The 21427-nt window shown below is 47.3% G+C and overlaps 1 protein-coding gene across 7 annotated transcripts in view; it reads left to right on the top strand.

Moving 5' to 3' along the window:
* The window catches only part of CLASP1 (cytoplasmic linker associated protein 1), a 177558-nt gene extending 169719 nt beyond the window's left edge, over positions 1-7839 (top strand). For all 7 annotated transcript variants that reach the window (XM_030454748.1, XM_030454749.1, XM_030454750.1 and 4 more), the window contains 2 exons: positions 1831-1947; positions 3592-7839. In XM_030454748.1, the coding sequence (XP_030310608.1) occupies positions 1831-1947; positions 3592-3678 (204 nt within the window). In that variant the 3' untranslated portion in view covers positions 3679-7839. The remainder of the gene's footprint in view (positions 1-1830; positions 1948-3591) is intronic.
* Positions 7840-21427: the final 13588 nt, after the last annotated feature.

The raw sequence follows: 21427 nt of genomic DNA on the forward strand, positions 1-21427 counted from the left end.
AGAAATTCCCCTAGCACTTATCCCAGCTTTGTAGTGTCAGCTCTTTCAATTATTTTCTTAAAGCTCAACTTCTGGGAATCAGACAATTCTGTATTGATTTTAACTTTTGTTATAAAAAGTTTTTAGCCATAATTTGTTGGAGACAGCACTCTGCATAGTGCAACTTCATTGCACAAGAAAAGTTTGGGAGCAGCATGCCTTCAGAAACACAGTCATATTTGTTTTATTAAATTCCTTCCATGTCTTGAAACAGCCATTTTTCATCTTGGAGCCAGTCGTATTTCCTCACCTTAGAAACTCATAGTGATCAAAGTAATCTTCTCCTCAAATTTGAGAAGTATTCCAAGATCCTTTTGGCTGAATGGACTGTGTGCAGAGGGAATCCCTTCTGTGCTTGTTTCCCATGGTGAGGGGACTGGCAGTGGTGAGGAGCATCAGACAGCTGCAGCGTAGGCACAAGTGTGCAGCTCAGCAGCCTGGGATGAGATCCCCATGACCCTCATGAGAAGATGGGGTTCTTCATGCAAGAACAGGGCTTGGCTAGGCAGGGACACCTCCCCCTAGACCAGGTTGCTCCAAGCACCATCTAGCCTTACCTTGACCCCACTTCTAGGGAGGGAGTAGCCACAACTTCTCCAGCCAACAAAGTTCAGGAGCCTTTGGGTTGGAAGAGCCCTGTGTCCCAGCTGTCCTCCCAGCAGTGGGTTGTGTTTCCATGCATTTTCATCTGCTGTGAGTGGGCCTTTTTTCCCCTTGGTCCTCAATGGCGTGATGTTTCTCTGAGCTCACCTATGTCTCCTGTCATCTCAGACTGTATTTTGGCCCTACAGCTGGAACAACCTCGGCTGGGCTGCATCCCTCCTCCTGGAATTCCCTGCAGAGGTCACCCTGTGCCCAGAGGAGTGTCAGTGTCTCTCTGGGCATGTGGTGTCTGTGTTTCTCACGGGCTGGCTGCTTAGGGATGAACCTCTGACCAGGTACAGGCCTGATGTCACCAGCTGCTTAGTGACCTGGTGCCTAGTTTGAGTTCTCCTGAAGCTGCCAGAGTTCTGGAACACTCACAGGGGTCTTTCGACTTGTTCTTCTCTGTGGTATTTCTTCCCTGATAAGTAACCAAAAAGCTCCAGGTTACAGAGGCAGTTCAGCTAATGGACTAGCACATGTGTAGCACTGTTATTACACAGCATTTAAGCACAGAGCTTTTAAAGAGTTGTAGAACATCCATGATAACTCTTGATTTTTGCAGCTTCTAATACCAAGGTCGAGCTATTCTGTCCAAATAGATATTTGGGTAGAATATTTCTTCACAAAACAGGATTGTGGCCTTTAGTATGTTCTGCAAGATATAAGTTAGTTTGTAGCTACTTTGCTTCAAGAGTCATCTCCATCAGTAACTTTGCTCTTGGGAGCAGAATTGGTTTCCTATGGGTTAGATTAATGTTAGGAAAAAATTATCTGAAGACAAGCTGGGAGCATCAGGGCTCCCCTCCAAGAAGTCGTGACCATCCAGGATAGCATATGGTCACCTGAACTGGGCACAGGAACGTGTGTATTTGATACAGTCCTCAGTTCATGCTGGGAAACTGCATGTTGTTACCTAAAGATATAACATGGTAGTCACTAATCACATAAGGAACAAATAAGATGAACTTGGTCAATTGTATCCTTTTGCTCTTTGAGTATTCAGGTTGCAGACTGTTAAGCAGGGCCTTTTTATTGATCTGTTAGGTCAGCCACGTCTGCAAAATGTTCATCAGCTTTTTATTATATTGCTCAGGAAGGGTGTTGGTGAGTGCTGTTTGACTTACAACCTTTTTTCTTGTTTCCTAGGGTTATGACAATACAGAGAGCAGTGTCCGTAAAGCTAGTGTCTTTTGCCTAGTGGCAATCTATTCAGTGATTGGAGAAGAACTGAAACCTCATCTTGCACAACTCACAGGAAGCAAGGTACAGAAGTAATGTGTCTCTGGTATTGTCATACTAGCCAGCCGAGTGGCTTGCACTACTAGGAGCAGGACCAGTGGCCTCATGCTAGCCCTGGATCAAGTTTCCTGTGCTCTGTGAAATCCTCTCTGACCCTACCAAACAGCACAGCAGTATGAACATTTGACATTCCACTAAGCAAGTTTTGATGGGTCTCAGGGATCAGTTTCATTGTGCATCTCATCCTGTGTATCCACAAGATGTCACCAAGCAGGTCCATCCTACAGCTGTGCTCCCCTTGTCCCTTTGGTGCTGCATCCAGGGGTGGCTGTGAAGTGAATCAGATCAGCTGGCTACTCTGGTGGAAAACCAGGTTTGCCAAACAAATTAATTAGCTTTCAGTTTGTTCTGTGCCTGCAGAGGTAATCTAGAGCAAAGAGAGTGTGGGAATGTGTGGCTGGGATGGTTGATAGACCACCTTCTCTCAGAAGGAGGTTGTAACCAGGGTTGGTAGGAATGCAAGTAAAGCTTCACCCTTAAGCATGGCAGATGTGTCCCTTTCCTTCTGGGACACCAGCAAGCTTAGGTGACTCTTCAAATTATTTTGTGCCCTGATGTCAGGTTAGGAACAAAACTCAAATTCTGACCTGATGCTGTAAGCAAAACCAAGTTGTAATTCAGCTCTGTCCTTTAGGCAAGAGCTGGTGTTTTGTTCTGAAGCAGGGGGTGTTTAATTGCTCTTCAGGGCTGCTCAGAAATCTACTTAGTTCAGAGGGCTTTATTCTGTTATTTTGGAAGCACTAATTTCTTTCATGGATAGGAAGTGTGGTTTAGGCCAAAACAACCTGAGACTGAGGACACTTGGATTTTATTTCTGAACTGAGTAGCCTTCTCCTTAAACAAATTAACTTGTGCCTCCAAATTCCTCTTGAAAGAGGCAGCTATGGGTGCTGCAGTCTACCTCATTATATTTGGGCAGTTAGCAAGTCTTCCTATAAAGCACTGAAGAGACTTTATTAACCCAGTATCATAGATACCACAGGTGTACCCCACCATGTAACTCTCTGTAAACATGTAAGTAATTCTTCTGGATTTATGCAGACTGCCTGCATGTTTAAAGTTAAACTTGTGCATGAGTCACTGCAGGATCTGGAGCTAAGGTGGTAAGGCAGAAAAATTAAAAAAAAATGCATCTAAGGGAAGTGCATAGTCCTAACAGCTGCAGTTTCACTAGATGGACCAAGTTATTGAAGATATTTAAATGTTGTTGAAAATTAACATTTCACATAACATGAAGAGTTCAGGGTGTTTCCTAGGAGCAACTGTGGCTGTTGCCTGCAGCCTCAGTGACCTCTGTGGGAACCCTGCTTGCTCAGAGCAGCTGCAGGATGGAGGTCTGTGATCTGGTGGCTGCTGCAGGGAAATGCAAGAGGTTTTTCTAAATCCCATTAAATCTGCCCGTAACTTCAGTGGGACTAGGCACACCCTCCTGCCTCTGTCTGTTCTGAAATGCATTCAGCTTTGCTTCTTCTTTTCTTGCAGAGAACTCAGCATAAGCTCACTGAAAACTGAGTTCACTGCAAAATTTAAGTGTTAAGATTTGCAGTTGCCTTCTGACTGCCTGTTTTTCTTGGCACCTTCTCCTGATGTTTGGTTTTTTTCTTTCAGATGAAGCTACTAAACTTGTACATAAAGAGGGCCCAGACCACCAACAGCAACAGCAGTTCCTCTTCAGATGTTTCAACGCACAGTTAATGGAGATGTGTGGACATATGTGTAGACTTAGAAGCAATCAATGGTGCCTCTCAGAGACCTTTCTGCTACTTTTCACTGGCGCGCTCCATCAGCTCAAGGAGGCCATGCAGATATTTATTGCAATCAGTATTTTAGTCCCTTATAAGCTTTTATGTAGAATCTTACTGGTATTGAATGTAAAGGAAGCAAGGTCTGTGTTGCAGTCTTCATTAAAAGTGAACAACAGAAAGCCATACTTAAACATATTTGTATAGCCTGCTGAAATCTTGGAAATATGTTTAGGTTAGCGTTCCAAAACTGAGTCCAAGAACCTGGACATGCATAAAGGTCAAACAAATCTTAGTTTAGTTCATACCCAGTTTTGGTTTCTGTATGGTATTTAACTGCTCTCTCCCTGTGGCTGCAGCTGTTCTGCCTAGGTTCTCCTCTTGTTACAAATCTTGTGATCCTGTTTTGTACTCCCTGTTGCAGCTTGCCTAACATGCAGGGCTCTCCATGGGGAGATCTTTGCAGAGGTGGCTGTGATTCCAACCTCAGATGCTTTAATACTGAGAGATATCAAGTGAGTAATGAAAAAGTAGGTTCTTTTTAAACATCTGAGTTTTTGTACATAGTTCTTCTGACAGACCTCTGGTGGGCTGATTTTGTTCTTAACTGCTCTCCAACCAGCTGTGCTGTGCAAAACAGCTGGGCTCTTGCTCCTTTCATTGACTGTGTAAATATTTCTCCCTTCCCAACCCATTTGGCTCTTTCACACATTTAAGAGACTCTCTGGGTTCTTTGTTACACCCCAAAGAGAACCTGAGACCCAGTTCTGGGACAGCTGCCTGCGATGGGACCCTGGAGTTGGGCAGGTGGGTGTTGGATCAGGCTCTCAGCGTGTTGGTGGGCAGGCGGTAGGAGCTGGCAGGGCTGCATGGCAGTGCTGCCTCGTGAGGCTACCTGCGTCTTTCTTGATGTCTGCAGCATCAAAGGGCTCATCTGCTGCTCTGACCTGACCCACTGGTGTTGGGTGGTGGATGGCTTTTTCCCTCAGCTCCTTTGTGCTTTGGACAAAGTGTTCATCCCGGAGGACAGAAAGGGCATCTGAAACTGAACAAAAGACCCCATGGAAGCACCTGCTGAGCCAGCTGGGACAGTGGTCGTCGCTTGCCACAGCTCCCCTCCTGTGCCTGAAGAGCCTGCAGTGCTGTTAGCTGCCTTCTTAGAAATCTTCCTGGCTTTACCCCTTGCGCAGCCCTGCTGGGTGCTCTGCATTTTGGAGGGGTGTGGAGGGTCCTCACTGGGCACTGCTGTTAGCAGGGTGCTGTGGGTGAGTGTGCAGTGGGACAAATCTGATGACACAGATTGGGTCAGACCCAAACCAACCGCACCCTTCCCCAAAGAGAGACCCTTCTGTTTGCAGAGGTTGAGCACCTCTGCCTGTCACCAAGGAAAGCAGGAGGATGCTTGTGCTGTTTTTGGCCCTGGGCTGGACCCTGGCTGATGACCATGCAGAACCCAAAACTGCAGTGGATCAGAACTGGGTTTTGCCCTGTGCTGGTGACATAAGAGGATGGTGGAACTGCATCTGTGGTTCCCTGGCTGCTCTCAGTGCCTTGGTCTCTCTCCAGCCCCTTTCATTTCCCCTTTATGGGGCTGAAGGGACACTTTTGGTAGCTTACTGAGAGCAGGATGGTTTCCAGTACTGCAGCAGGGAAGGTAAAGTTGTGTTGTCCTCCCTTTCCACCAGTACATCCCTGTGTGTCTCAGCCCCAGCCTAAAGGGGCTACACTGGGAGGTGATGTTTGGTGCCAGCTCCTCTCCCAGTCCCTGGCTCAGGAGGGGCTGGGGCTCCTGGGGACTGTGCTGGAGTGGGCTGCAAAGCTTGTTGGTCCCTTTTCCTGCTGGTATGAGAGTAGAGGAGGTGACCTGCTCCTGAGTTTGTCAGGATGTGTACAGGCTTCTGTTGGCTGCAAGGCTAGTTCCCTCATCCTTCCCAAGGAGTAATGCCATGGCAGGAAAGGGATTCCCCCAGGGTCTTTCCACAGGCTCAGAAAAATGATCCTTGCTGGAGGGAGGATTGGCTGCTCCATGGTTCATGTCTCCCTTTCTGTGGACCATTCCTTTTCAACATCTTTCAGTATGCTTAGAATACCCTCTTTTTTTTTTTTTTTTTTTTTTTTAATTTTTGAGTTATTAAAATTATTTTAGTTTCACACAAGTTTATTTTCCCTTTTGAGGAAATATTCAGCTGACTTGTTGGCAGCAGTTAGCTGTCTTGTTTGAATTTTTAGTAACGGGCTTGGGTTTTCTGTTGCTGTTTTTTGTTGGTGGTGTATTTTTCTTAATTTGTGCTCTGACTGCATAGTATTTATGCCTCTTTCTCTTCCTGTCTCAGCTCTGCATCTTCTGTTCCAGTGTTGGGTTTCAGAAGGTCAGCATAGCTGACCAGATGGCAATTAGTCTCTCCTAGCTGCGATGGAGCTTGGTCCATCACTGTTTTCTGTTTATTTTATTTTTTTGAATGGCACACTGTAGCAAATTTCCGGGAATTTAATTCCTTCTCAAATGATTTTATATATTTTATAAAATCCTGTTAGTATGCACTGAGAGTGAACGCACTGTAACGTCCCTGAGCCGACCCTGGCACTGACACTATGGTAGGAGTGAACAGCTCATCCTTTGAAAGATTCCTGCAACCTGCTGTGGCTCCAGCAAGGAGCCCGTGCTTTCCAGCACTGTTGGCACACTTGGGGGCTGCAAGTGGTAGAACCAGGCCTTACTTTCTGAATCAGTTTCTGTTCTGTTTGTCAACAGATGCTCATTAACGTGCTACTTAATTTCGTTACGTGAGTCAGTCGAGGACTGTTCATCCTTTGAGTACTCTAGAAGTATGTTATACCTGGGTACAGTAGAGAGCTTTCTACTTAGGTATTTATAAATCATTGCGTATAGTGTACATAGTAAGGTTGTTCAGTATGTTGAACATTACCTGATTTTTTGTTTGTTTTGGGGTGTTTTTTTTGTTTTGTTTTGTTTTTTTGTTTTTGTTTCCTTTGAAGTACTCAAAGGGCTAGCTCTGAATGTCACCTCTCTGATCTCCAATGTTCTGACTTCAACAAACTGTACAATCTTTTGGTTTTTTGGTTTTTTCAGCAAGCATAAAGGTCTCTCTGGCTACAAATCACAGTGTCCATGCACACTTGCAGAGAAAGGTCTGCATGCTGGCAGTGCCTCACCATAACGGTGAAGCTTGTGTTCGCATTCTCCTGGCAGTAGCCACCTACTGCAGCTGCCTTTTTTTTTTTTTTTTTTTAGCTCTTGCTGCCCATTATGCAGGGCTTCAATTTTTCATACCTGTAAAAATGGGAAAAAAAAAAGAAAAAAAAAAAGAAAAAGAAAAAAGTTTTAAAAAAGAAAAGTTAAAAAAAAAAAAAAAAAAAAAAAAAAAAAAGAAGACTTTAAAAAGTGTATTTTCTTTGCCCACCATGCTTTAAAAGTCTGAATGGGAGAAAACTCTCAGCAGACAGCGGCTCCTGGCTGCGAGGTTGCCGAAATCTCAGATGTGGATGTTTTTTCTGCCATTGGCTGCACCAGTGCTCCGTGGGCATGGGCAAGTACCGGATCCATCCGCCCCACAGGTCTACGTACTGTAGTTCTCATGTAGTGCAGAAATATCGAGGCATGTGGCTTTCTTAAGGTACACTATGTGTGCTTGCCTGGATTACAATACAATACAAGACTGTCTTTTTTTATTGCTTATTACTAGCTTACCAATAACCTGTATAAGTAACGTAACTCGCATCTTTGTCATCAAAACCTTTTCTCCCCACCCCTTTATTTATCAAGCATAATATTACATATTAAGGGAAAGAAAAATAGACCTTTGTAGAATACAGCAGGACGTTGCTAACAATGTTTTAAATGGGAAGTAAAAACTGCTCTGAAAAATGCCAGCCATGAGAAATTACTTTGTTGGCACCGTGTTCATGCGCATGTATTTTTTTTCTATTTTTCCGCTTTTGTCATGTTACATCCATATCTGTATTTATATCTTATTTGTTTCACTTTTGAGTGTATCATGGCAATTGTACAGATGTTTTTTGTTAACATTTATGTGATAGAATTTGCTAAAAAAAAAATAATAAAATAAAACCTTTTGAGTTTGCCCTAGTGTAAGTGGAATTTGGATTTCTTTTTAAAGGAGAGATACTAAGGTAGTTCGATTATCCAACAGAGATGCTCACTCCAGCAGCCTTAGCTCACAAAGGATTTGCTCTTATTCCTGCCCTGGTTGCTGTGTTTTCATGTATTAGATGGTGCACAGTGGTTTAGCTGTTCCCTACAGGCGCTGATCTATGAGTGTCAGTGGGCCGAGTGGGCAGCTGATCTTTTGGGATGCTGGTCTTTTGCTGTCAGCTTTTAAAAGCTTTTGGGAAGTCACATTATTAGGGGATTCTTGTGGTGTTACAAATGGAGAACCATGTGCTTTTTGAAAGCTCATGTTCCTGTGCAAAGTCACATAATTCAAGGAGCAAAGGCTTCAAGAGATGCCTGTGCTATGAGGCTCATTAAGAGAACACCAGTGGTTTTAAAATACATGGCAGTATTATTTTGAGTGGTGGAGTGTTTGGGGAGGTGAAGGGGTGCTGGGAATGGCACAGATCTTTGTGCCTGCTACCAAAAGATGAAGAATTTGAAGTGGCTGGGGAGCATCAGTGCTCAAGTGTTTCTGTGTTATGCTGGGGGAATAATAGGTCATCACAATTTAAAAGCCTGTAGTAAAACTGTGCTCTGCACTAGGGAAATGGATTCCCTAAGGTGTGACTGTACCCTGACACTGCTGCTTTAGTCCTCAAATACTTGGTGGTGGGTGCAAGGGAGTCAGAAGAGCACAGGACATTCAGATTTCCTATGGGAGGCTTTTGGTGTGAATATTTCCATACTGATGGGTACATAGAGAGTGTTCCAGAGGGTGAGCACCAGCATTTAGGACACTGGTTCTGGCCTTCCTGAGCACTGTTACCCTTCTCTCTTTCTCTCTCCTTCTGCAAGAGGATTATTTTATCTGGCCTTTTTACTCTCCAGCAAGTTGCTGAGCAAGTTTGTCAATACTTTTGGGAAGCATTCAAGTATATCATTGGTGTCTCCTTTGTCCAGGCACTGGGGGTTGCCACTGAGCCTGGCCCATGCCAGCCACTCTGCATCATGGTTCAGGGACCCACCTGGGAGTGAGGAGCAGTGATTGTTCTCCCTGCTGCAGATGGAACCTCTCAATGCCTGTGGTGACAGAGTCACTTTTGACTCTGCTGTATGTCAGAGCAGCGTGAGGTAAGGTCCACCCTTGCCCAGTGACCCTGACTTCTTCCCAGAGCACTTCCCATGTTTTGTTTCTTGAGTGTCAGTTATAAGAAAAGGAAGAGAGAATGTGTAGAGTGCTATCTCATCCATGCATTGTATAACTCCGAGTGCTGGCTTAAATTAGCCTTAGAGCCACAAGGAATTTCAAAAAGCTCTGAAATCTGAAGCATTAGACAACCCAAGCTGAGGAGCTGGATTTCACTGGCACGTGCTTAAAATGGTCAGTCCTTGCAAAACCCCTCATGGGGGCTGAGGAGAGGGACATCCCACAGATGCAGAAATAGCTCATCCTGGCAGTTTGTGTGAGACTGAAGCAGAGGGCTGTCTTCATGGCTTGAGGTTTCCTCTTCCTCCAGAGCACCGGGCAGCAAGGGTTGGGCCAGAGGAAGCTGGGCATTTCCCTACCCTATCTCCAGGGAGCAGCTCTCCATACCCTGTGACTGGCTTTTACCCAACCCTTGGGCTGTTGCTTAGGTTCTAAGGAGGAAGGCCAAGATGGAGCCACAGCTGCAGGCTCATGCCAACCATCTCCAGCTTCACAGAGCTCTTCCCAGAGAAGTTGTCTTCTCACAGCTGTGGCTTGTGCATTCAGGCATTCACTGTCCAGGTCCTTCTGCTGATCTTGTAAGAAAATACACAAACACAGGCCTCAGTGCTGAGACTTGCACCTTGGGGGGTGCCACCGCAGCCCACCCCTCTTTCCTGCAGGAGTCGTTTTGTGGGATGCAACCGCAGCAAGTGAAAAGCTTGACAGGAGCACCCCAGAGCAGTTACTCCAGATGAAATAACAGGAGCAGAAGAAAACAATCATCCTTGCTTAGTCTCCTGGCTCCTTCTCTGCTGGTGTGTCCTTTAGGGCTGAAACTGCAGTGTGTTGACAAGGGGGTGTTTGTTTATTGGGCCACCTCAAAGTGTCTGTCCCTTGTAGCTACTTTGTCATGAAGTCCCCTGTTGTCCTAAGCCGCATGATTGCTTCACAGATGGAGAAGGAATGGCTGCAATTGCTGGCTTAGATGGTTTTGCTGGATTGTCCCCTACTGTAGAGGATTTGCTACCAGCAATTAAAGGTAGTTAGCAGATTCCTGGCAAGGGTGAGGGCTTGCTCTAAGCACTTGCAGCCCATTCTGCATCCGTTTCTTTGTCCTGTAGGGTCTGAATTGCAACTGATTTTTGCAATTCCCCCAAATTATTTTGTGACCTCTTCCCTCCTGCTGAGGGATGCCCCAAGCAGTGGCTCAGTGTGGCAGCAGAGTTGCACTTCTGTACCAGGTGCCTTATCTTAATTGGCTCCGGTTAAAGAATAAGATGTTTTGGCTTAAAATCCCTGAGAAAGTGCAGCTCAGCTGGTCAGTAGTGACTTGTTAAGTTAAATAACTCCATGGCTTCTGATTGTGCAACCCAATTGCTTGCTTGTGCAACCCTTGTTTACCCTCCCCAAGCAAGTATCGCACACCCCTCTTCCCTGTACCATCCCAACACATTTTTCCTGCTTTGCCTTTTCATATGCATCCATGGAGGAGGGAAAGGGCCCTCCTTGGTGAGCACACCTCAGGCCCTGCAGGAGCCTGCTGGGAGGAAACTCAGCACTGAACCGCATGTAATAGTGACCTCAGGGAGGAGAGGACAGACAATAATCTCCATCGCTTGCTGTGATTGGGAACAAAAAGTGTTGCAAGGTTTTTGGGAAGCTGCTGGGACAACATGGGCATAGAAATCAAACTAAGCATTTGTATGGGATGGAGGGGGTCTCTTGCCAGCGGATACTGGGAACAAACTGGCTTAGGTCTGGAGAAAAAAACATGACTTGTGATCTCCAGTCACAGATCTATGTGTGGGGAATATGGAATTTTAGCTAATATGTCCCTGTAGAATGGGCTCGAGATCCTTGTTTCAGTAGTAGTGTCTCTTGAATGCCTGCACCACTTTTGGCTGTCCCCTGCCAGGGAATTGAAGGTGGGAGGAGAACTGCAGCTGCTCTGCTGCCATGGACCCCTGCAGCATGGGAGATACTTAAAGGTTTCAGGTTCTCCCTTGGGATCTGTCTGCAGTCAAAGGCTCAGGAAATACTGTCCTGTTAAGCCCCAACCAACATTACTCCACTCTCCATGCTGCTTTGTTGTAATTTGGCAGGTACCAAAACAGGCCAACCAAAGCCAGTGCTTTCAAAAGAAAAAGGCTGTTTATTCCCAAACTCCTGTGCCAGCCCATTAACCAGCAGCTAGCAACTCTTGCTGCCTGGTGTGGGAGTGGGTGCTTGTCCCTTGGGGCAGGCACAATGTGTGGGATGATGCTTGAGGGCCTTCAACCCATGGAGGGAGCAGGGGGCTGAGCAGGAAACAGCGGCTGGGGCGGAGGTGAGCACTGGCTGGGGAGCAGCCGAGGGAAAGCAAAGGCAGCATAAACCAGCCCGAGCTAACACGGGGCTGGGGGGATTACAGGGTGCCAGGGAAGCTGCTCACAAACACATCAGGGACAAAGCAGCCCTCCAGAGCTGAGGGGTAATGAGTAATTAATGAGGAGAGGGATGAAATTCATAATGACTCAAAAATGTCTGAGATAATGAACTCCTTCGCTTTAAATCCACCTTTAACAAGAAAGCTAAGGGAAAGGATTTAGATCAATTAAGAAGTAAAGAAAAGCAATCTTGTAAAAATAGCTATTGACACAAGCAAGCTGGAGAGTCTCAGTGCAGAGGCAGAAAATGGCTGAGGACTATGGCTGAGGGGGCTGGAAGGGGGGAGGTTTGGTTCTTAAATGATGGAGAACTTCAATGCAACCTGCCTGCACCCACCCCCCTTTGTGCAAGGCAGTAGGACTTACCCCAGACCTGCTGGCCTGAAGGACTTGCTCAGCTTCTGGAGCAGCAGGAGGTGAAATGGACCCAAAAATACGCCCCACTACCTGCATGCTGCTGCTGCAAGAGCTGCAGGTGGTGGAATGGGACAGCCTGTGCATGTCCAGTACATAGCAGCTTCTTGTTCAGCTATTTCTTCTATGGGCAGCAGCTACTGGCAAGGTTCTAAACCCCAAGTCTTGGCTAAGCAGCTATGACACTTTTTTTCACAGAATAGTTTGGGTCAAAAGGGACCTTTACAGATTGTCTAGTCCCTCCCCTGCTGTGGGCAGGGACACCTTTCAATAGACCAGGTTGTTCAAACTCAACCAGCCTGAATTGGAACATTTCCAGAGATGAGGCAGCCACAATTCCTCTGGACAACCTGTTTCAGTGTCCCACCACCCTCATCACAAAAAATATATCCTTCCTCAAGTCCAGTTCTGCTTTCAGTTTTGCAGCCATTTCCCTTCTCCTGAAGATAAACTGGTTTATGCTTAAGTGTAACACAGCATGGCAGAGCTAAACAGCTCTTTTATTCTATTTAGGGTGCCCCAAGGGCAGCCACTGGGATTTTTTTTTTTTTTTTTTTTTTATAATGAAGCTCACCCTTCCCAGATGTGTCTCTGCTTGCCACCACTTTTGGTGAAATGCAGACCTGGGAAAGCAGGAAGCTGAATAAGTAACACATAATTTCTGTATTTACTGACTGTGTATGGCATAAAGGCACCCATATGTGACAGCAGGTAGAGTAGCTGCCAAAGAGCAGCCTCAGGAAGATGGCATCAGTGTGCTCCTGGGACCTGGAGATGTGCTGACTGCTTCTTGCCAGGACTCACCCATGGTCTGCTCCTTCCTGGTCCCAGCTCTTGGGCAGATGGGGCACTGGTAATGTGAACTCTTACGTTTTTTCATGTTTGCATGACCTCTCCTTGGCTACTGGATTTGGATGGTTGGACTTGATCTTAGAGGTATTTTCCAATCCTAATGATTCCATGATTCTATAATGTGACAAATTACTGTGCCTGGGACAATTTGCCTGGGAGCTGGTGATGGTGCCTGGCTATCCTCTTGCTGACAAGCTCTGGGGTGACCATGGTGGGAACCAGCAGAGGGGTAGGGACCACACTCCATCCCTGCAGGATGGAGCAGCCCCTCAGGAGCACCAGCAGCCACTCCTGGACAACAGGTATGCAGTGTGCCCCAAGGCACCATCCATCTCCCACCTCCAGTCCCCACTGTACTCACTCAGGAGTGATCCCTTCAAGGTCCACCATGTCTGGTCCTGCCCCCTCTGCACCATGGGGTGCCCCAGTGTGGGGGTCTCCTGCTTCCCCTGTGCCGAATGCTCCCTCATCCTTCTGGCAACTTGGAGCTGGTGCTCTGGGCTGAAAGGGTTAAATGGATGGGCCTGTCGCAGGGGCTGCTGCTCTATAAATAGGAGCTGGGTTTCTAATCTGCTTGCTACTTACTCCTTTCCACTCCCTGCCAGTTTTTTCCTGCTTTTTCCTGCAGGGAGGTATCCACAGCTGAGATGCTCTGCAACCCCGCAGCCGAGGGGCTGAGCCCTGTCTGGCCAGGCCCGAGTCCCTCAGTCCTCCTGTCACCCAGACTGGTTCAAACCAAGAAAAAAGAAATGAAAAAACAGAGGGGACAGAAACAAAACTCTCCTTTGGCAGGGGCTCCACAGCCCTGCTCTGTGCTGCGAGTCCCCAGCCCAGTTTTACCCCCAGCCTTGTTCCCCCTGAGCCACAGCAGAGCCATCTCCTGTTCTGGGACAGGTGAAACCCTGGTCCAAGCACCATGAGCTGATGTTGAAGACTCGACTCTGCTCCCTGTGTACAAACTCCCTGGCTGGAGGGGGAGCAGGGGATGGCAGCATTTTTGGGCTCCTGTGAAGTCTCCTGTCTTCTGGCTCTCCCCATGCCTGCATCCCCTGCCCTATCTCCTCCATCTCCCTGACAGCACTAGCAACTCCATCCCTGCAGAGCCACAGCCATAAATCCTTGTGAAGGGCATGAGGGCCTGCTGGAAGACAAGGTTTGCAGACAAGGGCTGTGGAGAAAGGCTGGCTTCAAGCTGGGCCAAGGACGACATGGGCAAGTTGGAGGGTGGCCAGAGATCAGTGAGGACATGATGAGTCCCACCAAGTTTGACCTTGGGTTGGATAACAGGCAACAGAAGAGGCCCAGGGAGACATGAGAACAGCCCTCAAATATGTGAGAGGGTAATGCAGGGAGGGAGGGTGATGGCTTCTCTTTGGATAAGGAAAGAAGTCTTGGGCTTAGACAGAAAAGTTTAGATGAAGAAAACCTGTTGAAAGTTGGAGTAACAAAGCTGGCTTGTCTATAGACCTAATTTGACAAAAGCATACAAGCATACAAAGGGGAAATTAACTCTTGAAGAGCAAATGAACCATGGGGTGTATCCTTCTGTTGTCTTGGCCTGATATGTGTTGCTACATTTAGCCTGAAAACCCAGCTGGGACAAGCTCTTCTGTTGATGGACAAGGAAATAGACTTGAGAGGACTCAGCCAACACCCAGGGCAGGTTGTTGTGTGGCTCTTTTTTCTGGGCACAGTGTCTGTGTTACCAGGTCTTGGCCAGCTCAGGTGTGTGTCCCAGGGGACTCTCCTCACACACCCACCTCAAATTTCCCTGCTGCCCACAGGTGCTTTCCAAAGCTGCTGAATCACCAAAATGGAAATGTTTTGCCAAAAATGTTGAGTTTGATAAAATTGCTAATGGGACCCTCCTGGCTTCCCTGACAGCTTGGCTCTGTGCTTGGGTTTGGAGTTGTTGCTCCAAAGGAAGCAACGTCGTTGCTGCTCCAAGGGAAGGAGGTTGTTCTTTCCAGCTGAAGAGGCATGGTGCTCCTGGCTCCCAGGGCACCAGCTCTGCTGTGGCTCTGGATAAGCTGTACCAAGCCCATCCTGCCTGCACCAAGGGTATCCTCCTGGCATTTGCAGCCCTGTGACCACCAGCACCCCACCTTGCAGCTGCCCCCTCTAGTGCTTGTTGTGCCATGGGCTGGCTTTTAGGGAACACAGCTTGTTTCAGACACTGAACTAACCTTTCCTCCTCAAAATCTTGAATTTTTTTTTTTTTTTTTTTAATTTTATGCTTTGTGTATATGAAAATTCAGGCTTCTGGCCAGCTTCAGCTCTGCCTCACAGGACTGGCCTGAGCTAAGGATGCTGTGCTGGAGGCAGTTCAATAGGATGCTCCAATCTGCACCCCAGCTCCTCTTGCCTGAGGGACAGGGAGCACCTACCTGGACTGACAGTGGCAGCAGTCAGGGGTCTTGCAACAGGAAAGCTCTTCTGGCTACCAAGAGGAAATAAATGGAGGTATGTTTTTTTCTGCTTTGTAGAGATAACCCAGGTAAGCAGAAAGCCTCAGTTACTTCTGCATCTCGTTGACCCTGGAGCATCAGCTCAGCTCCTGGCAGTCTCAGCCTGCATGGTCACTTGGGGCTGGGACTGAAGGGTTTGCCTCTCTGCCTTGCTCTGCTGTGCCCTCTCAGCACTGCAGTGGGTGCTCCTGGGACCATAAAGGGCTCCTACAGCCTGTTTCACCCCAAATCTCTTCTGAATGCAGAGATTTTTCCTTTTTTTAATTTGTGTTAACAAATGAAAAAATATTCTCAGTTATTGAATATGTGCATGACTGGGCTGCTCTTCTTGGAGGACATGGACTTCCCAGTGTACAACTGCAAGGATACCTGGTTCTCTCCTTCTCTCCTTCATGCAGATTTAGCCTTGCAGCTGCCTATTCCCATTGAAATATGAACTGCAAAAGCCAGGTCTGTGCTTCCTTTGTGTGTTTCCAGCTGGTTTCCCGTGGTCAGTGAGCATCCATCTGCTCCTGTGGGCTCAGAGGGAAGCACCAGCCCAGGATGGGGGCAGCAGGAGCTGCAGTGAAGGGTTGTCTGAGCCTTCAGGCTGTTCTTGCCTAGGACAGTCCAGATCAGGCTGTTCAGTTGTGGATGGACCCAGGGCAGTGTCTGGCTCTGCCTCTGCCAGGGTGTTGTTATTCTCCAACCCCTTCTGCAGACAGCTTCAGCATCTGCTTCAGTCAGGACCCTTTGCCCTGAGAGGACCCCTTTGCTCAGGTGGGTAATGATGCTGCTGCCATGAGCTGGGGCTGTCAGCCCCTGCTCCCAGCTTTAGTGAAGGAGAAGACTGTCTTCTCCCAGGATTCTGATACATGTTCCTGCCAACCTGTGCTGCTGTGCTTCCCTGGCCATCACTCTCCAGCTTGGGCAAATACTGGTGTCACACTTTAGGAGTGTTTGCAAGAGCTTTTCTGTTATTTTTTGGTGGCTCCTGTCCACCAATTCCCATCACTTCATGTTCCAGCTCCCTGGTTTGTATCTGCAGAACCTGCAGTGAAGGACCATGGCGGGATCTGTCTCTGGGAGTTCAGCGTAGATTGGGAAGTACCTGGATGTTTTCCTTTCCCCGAACTTCTTCATTGTGCTGGTGAGCCAAAGCCCATCAGTTCCACCAGCTGAGGACTGAGAGCCAGGAGGAGATATCAGCAATAGGCTTAGAAAAGTGAAATCCCTGCGTGTCTCTTGGCTGTCACTGTGCAGTGTGGGAACCAGATCCCCTCCCTCTTTTTCTGGAACGTTGCTGTAGATGGGAGCATTCCTTTGGGATGTCCAAGTGCTGCTGGGATGTGGGGATGTCCTCTCAGTAGCATGTTGCCCAGTGATCACTACTGGCATGTGGTTTCTCACTCCATGTCCTTTGGCAATCTGTCTTTTGGGTGAGTGCTAAACATTAGCAGTTTGTACTTAATAACTCCACGGTGTGTTTGGAGCCCATTGCACAGGAAGGGGGATGCACTCAGTCCCCTTTCCCAAGCCCTGTTAAAGGTTTAGGGATACCAGGGGAAGAGAGATGCAGCCTGGGCACCAGCATTCACTGAGTACACTCCTCTGCTGGGCTGAGGACATCCCCAGCTACCCAGTGAGTGCTGTTTTCAGAAACCTTTGATTTCCTTGATTAGCATGGCTAGGAGGTCCTTGCTGATTTGAAAGCAGAGTGAAAAACCTTCTCAGCAGAAATCAAAGCCCTGGAGGGGACCGGTATGTACAGGAATGGCATTAGCAACTAATCCCCTCTAATCCTAGACGACATCCTTATCGCATAAGGGCATAAAATGTAATTAGACTTATATAGTGCTATCTCCAGAGCACTAAGCAAATATTAACCAATTCATCTTCCCAATACTCCTGTGGGACAGCCCAGTTGCCCTGGCTGTGCAGGTGGGGAAACTGAGGCAGAGGTTGGTGCATTAGCAAGGTCCAGAAAGTCTGGAGAAGGCCACACAAACCTTGCATCCAAGGAACCAAAATTAGCGAATAATTTGTTACCACTGGGAGGTCTTTTGTGAGGTGCAGCTTGTCTTCCTTCAAGGCCCCTCTAATCAAGGGGATGGCAAGTCACTCCTGTTTCCCTGCATGTCCAGGATCCCTCCACAGCTATTACCTGTCTACTGGGAGATAAAACACATATTTGGACACAAGCTTCTTCTATTGTTAAAATATGTTTAAATTGTATCCAACCATCCCTTCAGCCATTTGCATTAGTTTGTTTTCTAACCTTTCATATGCACCAGATTCATCCATCTCACAGCTGCTGCAGATGCAGCAGATGCTCATGGACACAGCCTGTGCTGGGCAGCCTTGCTGTCCTCCCCTCAACTCCCTGAAGTTAATTAACTCCAAGGTGGGTCATGTCACTGATGGTCCCTGCCTGCATTGCCACTGCTCCTGGGACTAAAGCTGCCATGCAGACTTTACAGCCTGAACTGAGGTTTCCACTGTCCCTTAGCACTGAGGATGGGCAGGGAGCTCTGTCTCAAACACTGCCTGCACAATGCCTTTCACCAGTCTGTGGTTGGTTTGTTTTTTTTTAATTTTACAAAATGCAGGGCCTGATGCACTTTGAGCAGTAGGACCATTTGCAGCAGTGGGGGATGTGGTCCTCTTATCACTGTTGGTTAGCATTGGCTGCCCTTGACCAAGAGCTTTGACAAAGCTTTGACCAAGGAAAGCTTTGACAAAGCTTTGGCCTTTTGACAAAGGAAAGCACACAACAACCACTGAATTTTTCAAGGTCTTGAGATAAGTTTATATTTCTTGGGCTGGTGATGTCCTCTTCTTTCCAAACAGTTGGATGCATTTGAATGTGAGGTATTGGGCTCTATTGAGCTCTGAAATCAGACACCCAGAAAAGGGCTCCTGGCATTTGAGGGGCAGAAAGTTTAATGGTCTCCTCTTTGGTGGGGACACAGTGGTGTCACTCCTTAGATTGGAGGACATTGGCCTTGAAGAGCTGTCACAAGACACGTTTATCAGAGGGCCTGGGAAGAGCTGTGCAGTGCAGGGTGAAGAGGGACAGTCACAGAGTCCCTTGGGTGCTCCCCAGTTCCAGGCCACCTCTCCCCACTGCACCTTCCTGCACCCTGTGGGAATCAGTCAGTGAACATTTTATTTTGTTTTCCATTGGGAGTGAATGAAACAAAGCAGAGAAGGTTACAGCTCATGGGTTTGTTTGCTTAATTAATAAAGTTCCAGATTTTCTGGAATGGAAGACACTGTCTGCAGAAAGTTTCAGCAAACTTTACCAGGCCCAAGGAGGGAAGGAGTACCATTGAGGCTGAGAACGGATGAAGTGGTTCATGGAAAGCTGGTTTGCCACTGGTTTCTTTGGAGCCAGGAAACAGGACCCCAGGTTACACCTTCAGTGGTACTCATGCCTCACTGGAGTGAGGGCAGGATCTTGCCCCAGCCCTCCCTTGGATTCTTCCCTCCCTACACCCCTTGCTGTGCCAGCATCACTGGTGACAAGGCCAGGCTCAGATCAGATCTAGGAACTTGTCCAGCTGAGAAACAATCTGGGAACCAAATAAAAGTAGTTTTTCTTTCCCATGGAGAAAGCCTGTTTCCCAGATGGAGCTGCTCACCTGGTGCAGGTGCATGTGAGGGCAGGGGTGGGATGTGTCCTGTGGTGGGAGGATGGGGCTCAGAGGGAGAAATTGCTGCTGCCTGGTCAGGGCTGTTCCTGCTGTGGGACACCTCAGCTGATGAGAAGTCAGTGCCACAGCAGGTTTCTGCCTGCTGAGGAGCTGCTGCTCACTCTGTGCCTGGGATGGCCACTAAAACACTTTGCTTCTGAGGATGCCTTCTGATCAGGCAGCAGTTAAAACTCACAGATGCCCAAACCATAGCACATTGCAGAGTAGCTAACACTTTTTGCCCTTTTAGTCAGCTCACCTGACGCTGCTTTTCTAGCTTCATAATGCTGTCAATGAACTGCTCCAACATGTGTGACTTGGCCAATGCATCCTCTAAAAGCCATTGAAAATGTTCCCTTTCCTTGCCCGAGGGGCCCTGGCTCCAGAGTCACTGGGTTTCCTCCGTCTGCTTCTGGAGCTCAGGCTGCCCAGATTAAATCATGTATTGAAAAATTCCATAACAACTTCCGACCTCAATGAATAGCATATTCAAGGCCACTGGAAGCCTCTTTCATGATCTACTTCAGTGGTTTTCAACCTTTTTTTATTGATTTCCAGTGGAGATAGGAATCTTTAAAAAGCCATATCTATAGCCAGCTGGCCAGCTCAGTGCAGTCACTTTCCCTGAGGAGCAACATGGTCCCTTGTAGGGTCTCTGGGTCAATGGCTGAAGTCTGCTGTAGTCTGACTTCCCATCTAGGAGAAGCCATAGGGTTGCATCTAAGATGCAGTTGCTGGCATCTAAGTCACCATAGGTGACCCTGCAGAGAGAAATCTGTCATGTTTACCCATGCAAAGCTGGGCTGAGCTGGAGCTGGCATTGGTACCTCTTCAGAGTAGATCAGAGAAAAGAGGGATAGTCAGCAGCAGAGGACAACCTACATCCAGGCTGAAACAAACCTCAGATCATCTAAGGGGTAAGAGAAATGAGTCAGCCCAGAAACCCCACGCAGGAAAGGTGGGACATGGAGACAAAAGGCCACAGCTGCTGTTAGCTCCAGGGATGAAACAGCATATCCCAAAGCAGTGAGAGATCACCATCCATGGAAGGAGCCAGGATGAGGACTACAGAGCCATGTCCCTTGCGCCCTGCACCTCTGTGAATGATCCTGAACAGACCCTGGGCACGTGTGTCTTGGTGCCTGGATGATGGACAGACGTTTTTTTCTGGTTGTGAGTATCTGGGTACTGGGGTATGAGAGAAAATTGATTTGTTTTTAAATTAAAATCCCCTTCCCCTCCTCCAAAGTCTCCTCATGAAACTTGCTCTGCCATCATATGACAACAGGTGGGTATTTCCTACCATCTCCTGGGCAGGTTGTCCTCTGTGAGTAAGGCTGATGCTCCCTGTCCCTACCCATGTAATGTGCTCCTGCTTGGCTGTATAAAACACTTTTTTGTGGCATTTCTCGTAGCTTCCTTGGTGTGTATCACCCAGGCAATCTTTATGCTATATATATAGCTAATTAGAATTTAGATTTTTCTCAATGCTACTAGAGAGAGCCCTGATGGTAAAATTATTAATATTTGAGAGGACTGGCTAGGAAATTACCTTTACTAAAACCACTTTTTTTGACTAAAAGGGTGACAATCTGTGATTGTTCCCAACTCTCCACTGATGAGCTGGGATTGCACCTGGTGTGGCACTCTGACTGCCCCACCAAGAGCCATCTCCTCATAATTTACGCCTCATCTCCTCCAGTGTTTACTGTTTTACTCCATAGATTTGGCCAGGCAGGAAGCTTCTTACAGAGTCCATCCCTCCCCTTTTGTGAATATTATCACAATATGGGTATTCTTCTGAAATTCTCTATGAATTCCAGGTCACGCTGAATGCTGGCACCACTAGCATGGTTGGTCCTTCAACACGGTTTCTGTTTGGATTTGCTGAATTAAAACCCTGGAATTTTAGGCACTGCTACAGTTAGAAACAAGGAACCTGCAGGTAGAAGAACTCAAGAATATTTTTTTATGTATTTGAATGAAAAAAAAGCACAGTTGGTGTGCACAACGACAAAATCAAAACACCAGATAATTGGAGTCTATTGGAAAGCAGCTATGAAGGTAAGATATAAACCTGACTGCTTGACACTGCCAACTAGATTATGTCACTTTGGGTTTATTCTGTTTATTCATGATAAAAATAACATTGCTGTCTCACATTATAGTCTCAGTGATTGCTCCTGCCCGTGCCAGGCATCAGGAGCTGGGCCCTACTGGTCAGGGTCAGCTTCCCACTCAGTGCTGCTGCCTCTCTGCTGCTTGTGTTACAAAAAGTCCCTTCCCAAGAGAGGTTTATAAACTATGATCAAGTTTCTCAACCTTGTTTTGCTAAATGAAAGCAGATGTTTGGCAGGACTCATCTGATTCATCTCCAGTGTTTACAGGCAGGGGAATCTCTCTGGCACAGTCCAGGGAGCCTAGGACATTGCATCCTATCCTAAACAGACCTTTACCTTAAGTCAGACAAGCAAGGCAGACCCACACCTTGCAACACCTGATGCTACAACAACCTTATCCTCCTATTTCATACTAGTATATATA

This window comes from Calypte anna, chromosome 7, assembly GCF_003957555.1.
Source record: "Calypte anna isolate BGI_N300 chromosome 7, bCalAnn1_v1.p, whole genome shotgun sequence".
Lineage (NCBI taxonomy): Eukaryota > Metazoa > Chordata > Aves > Apodiformes > Trochilidae > Calypte > Calypte anna.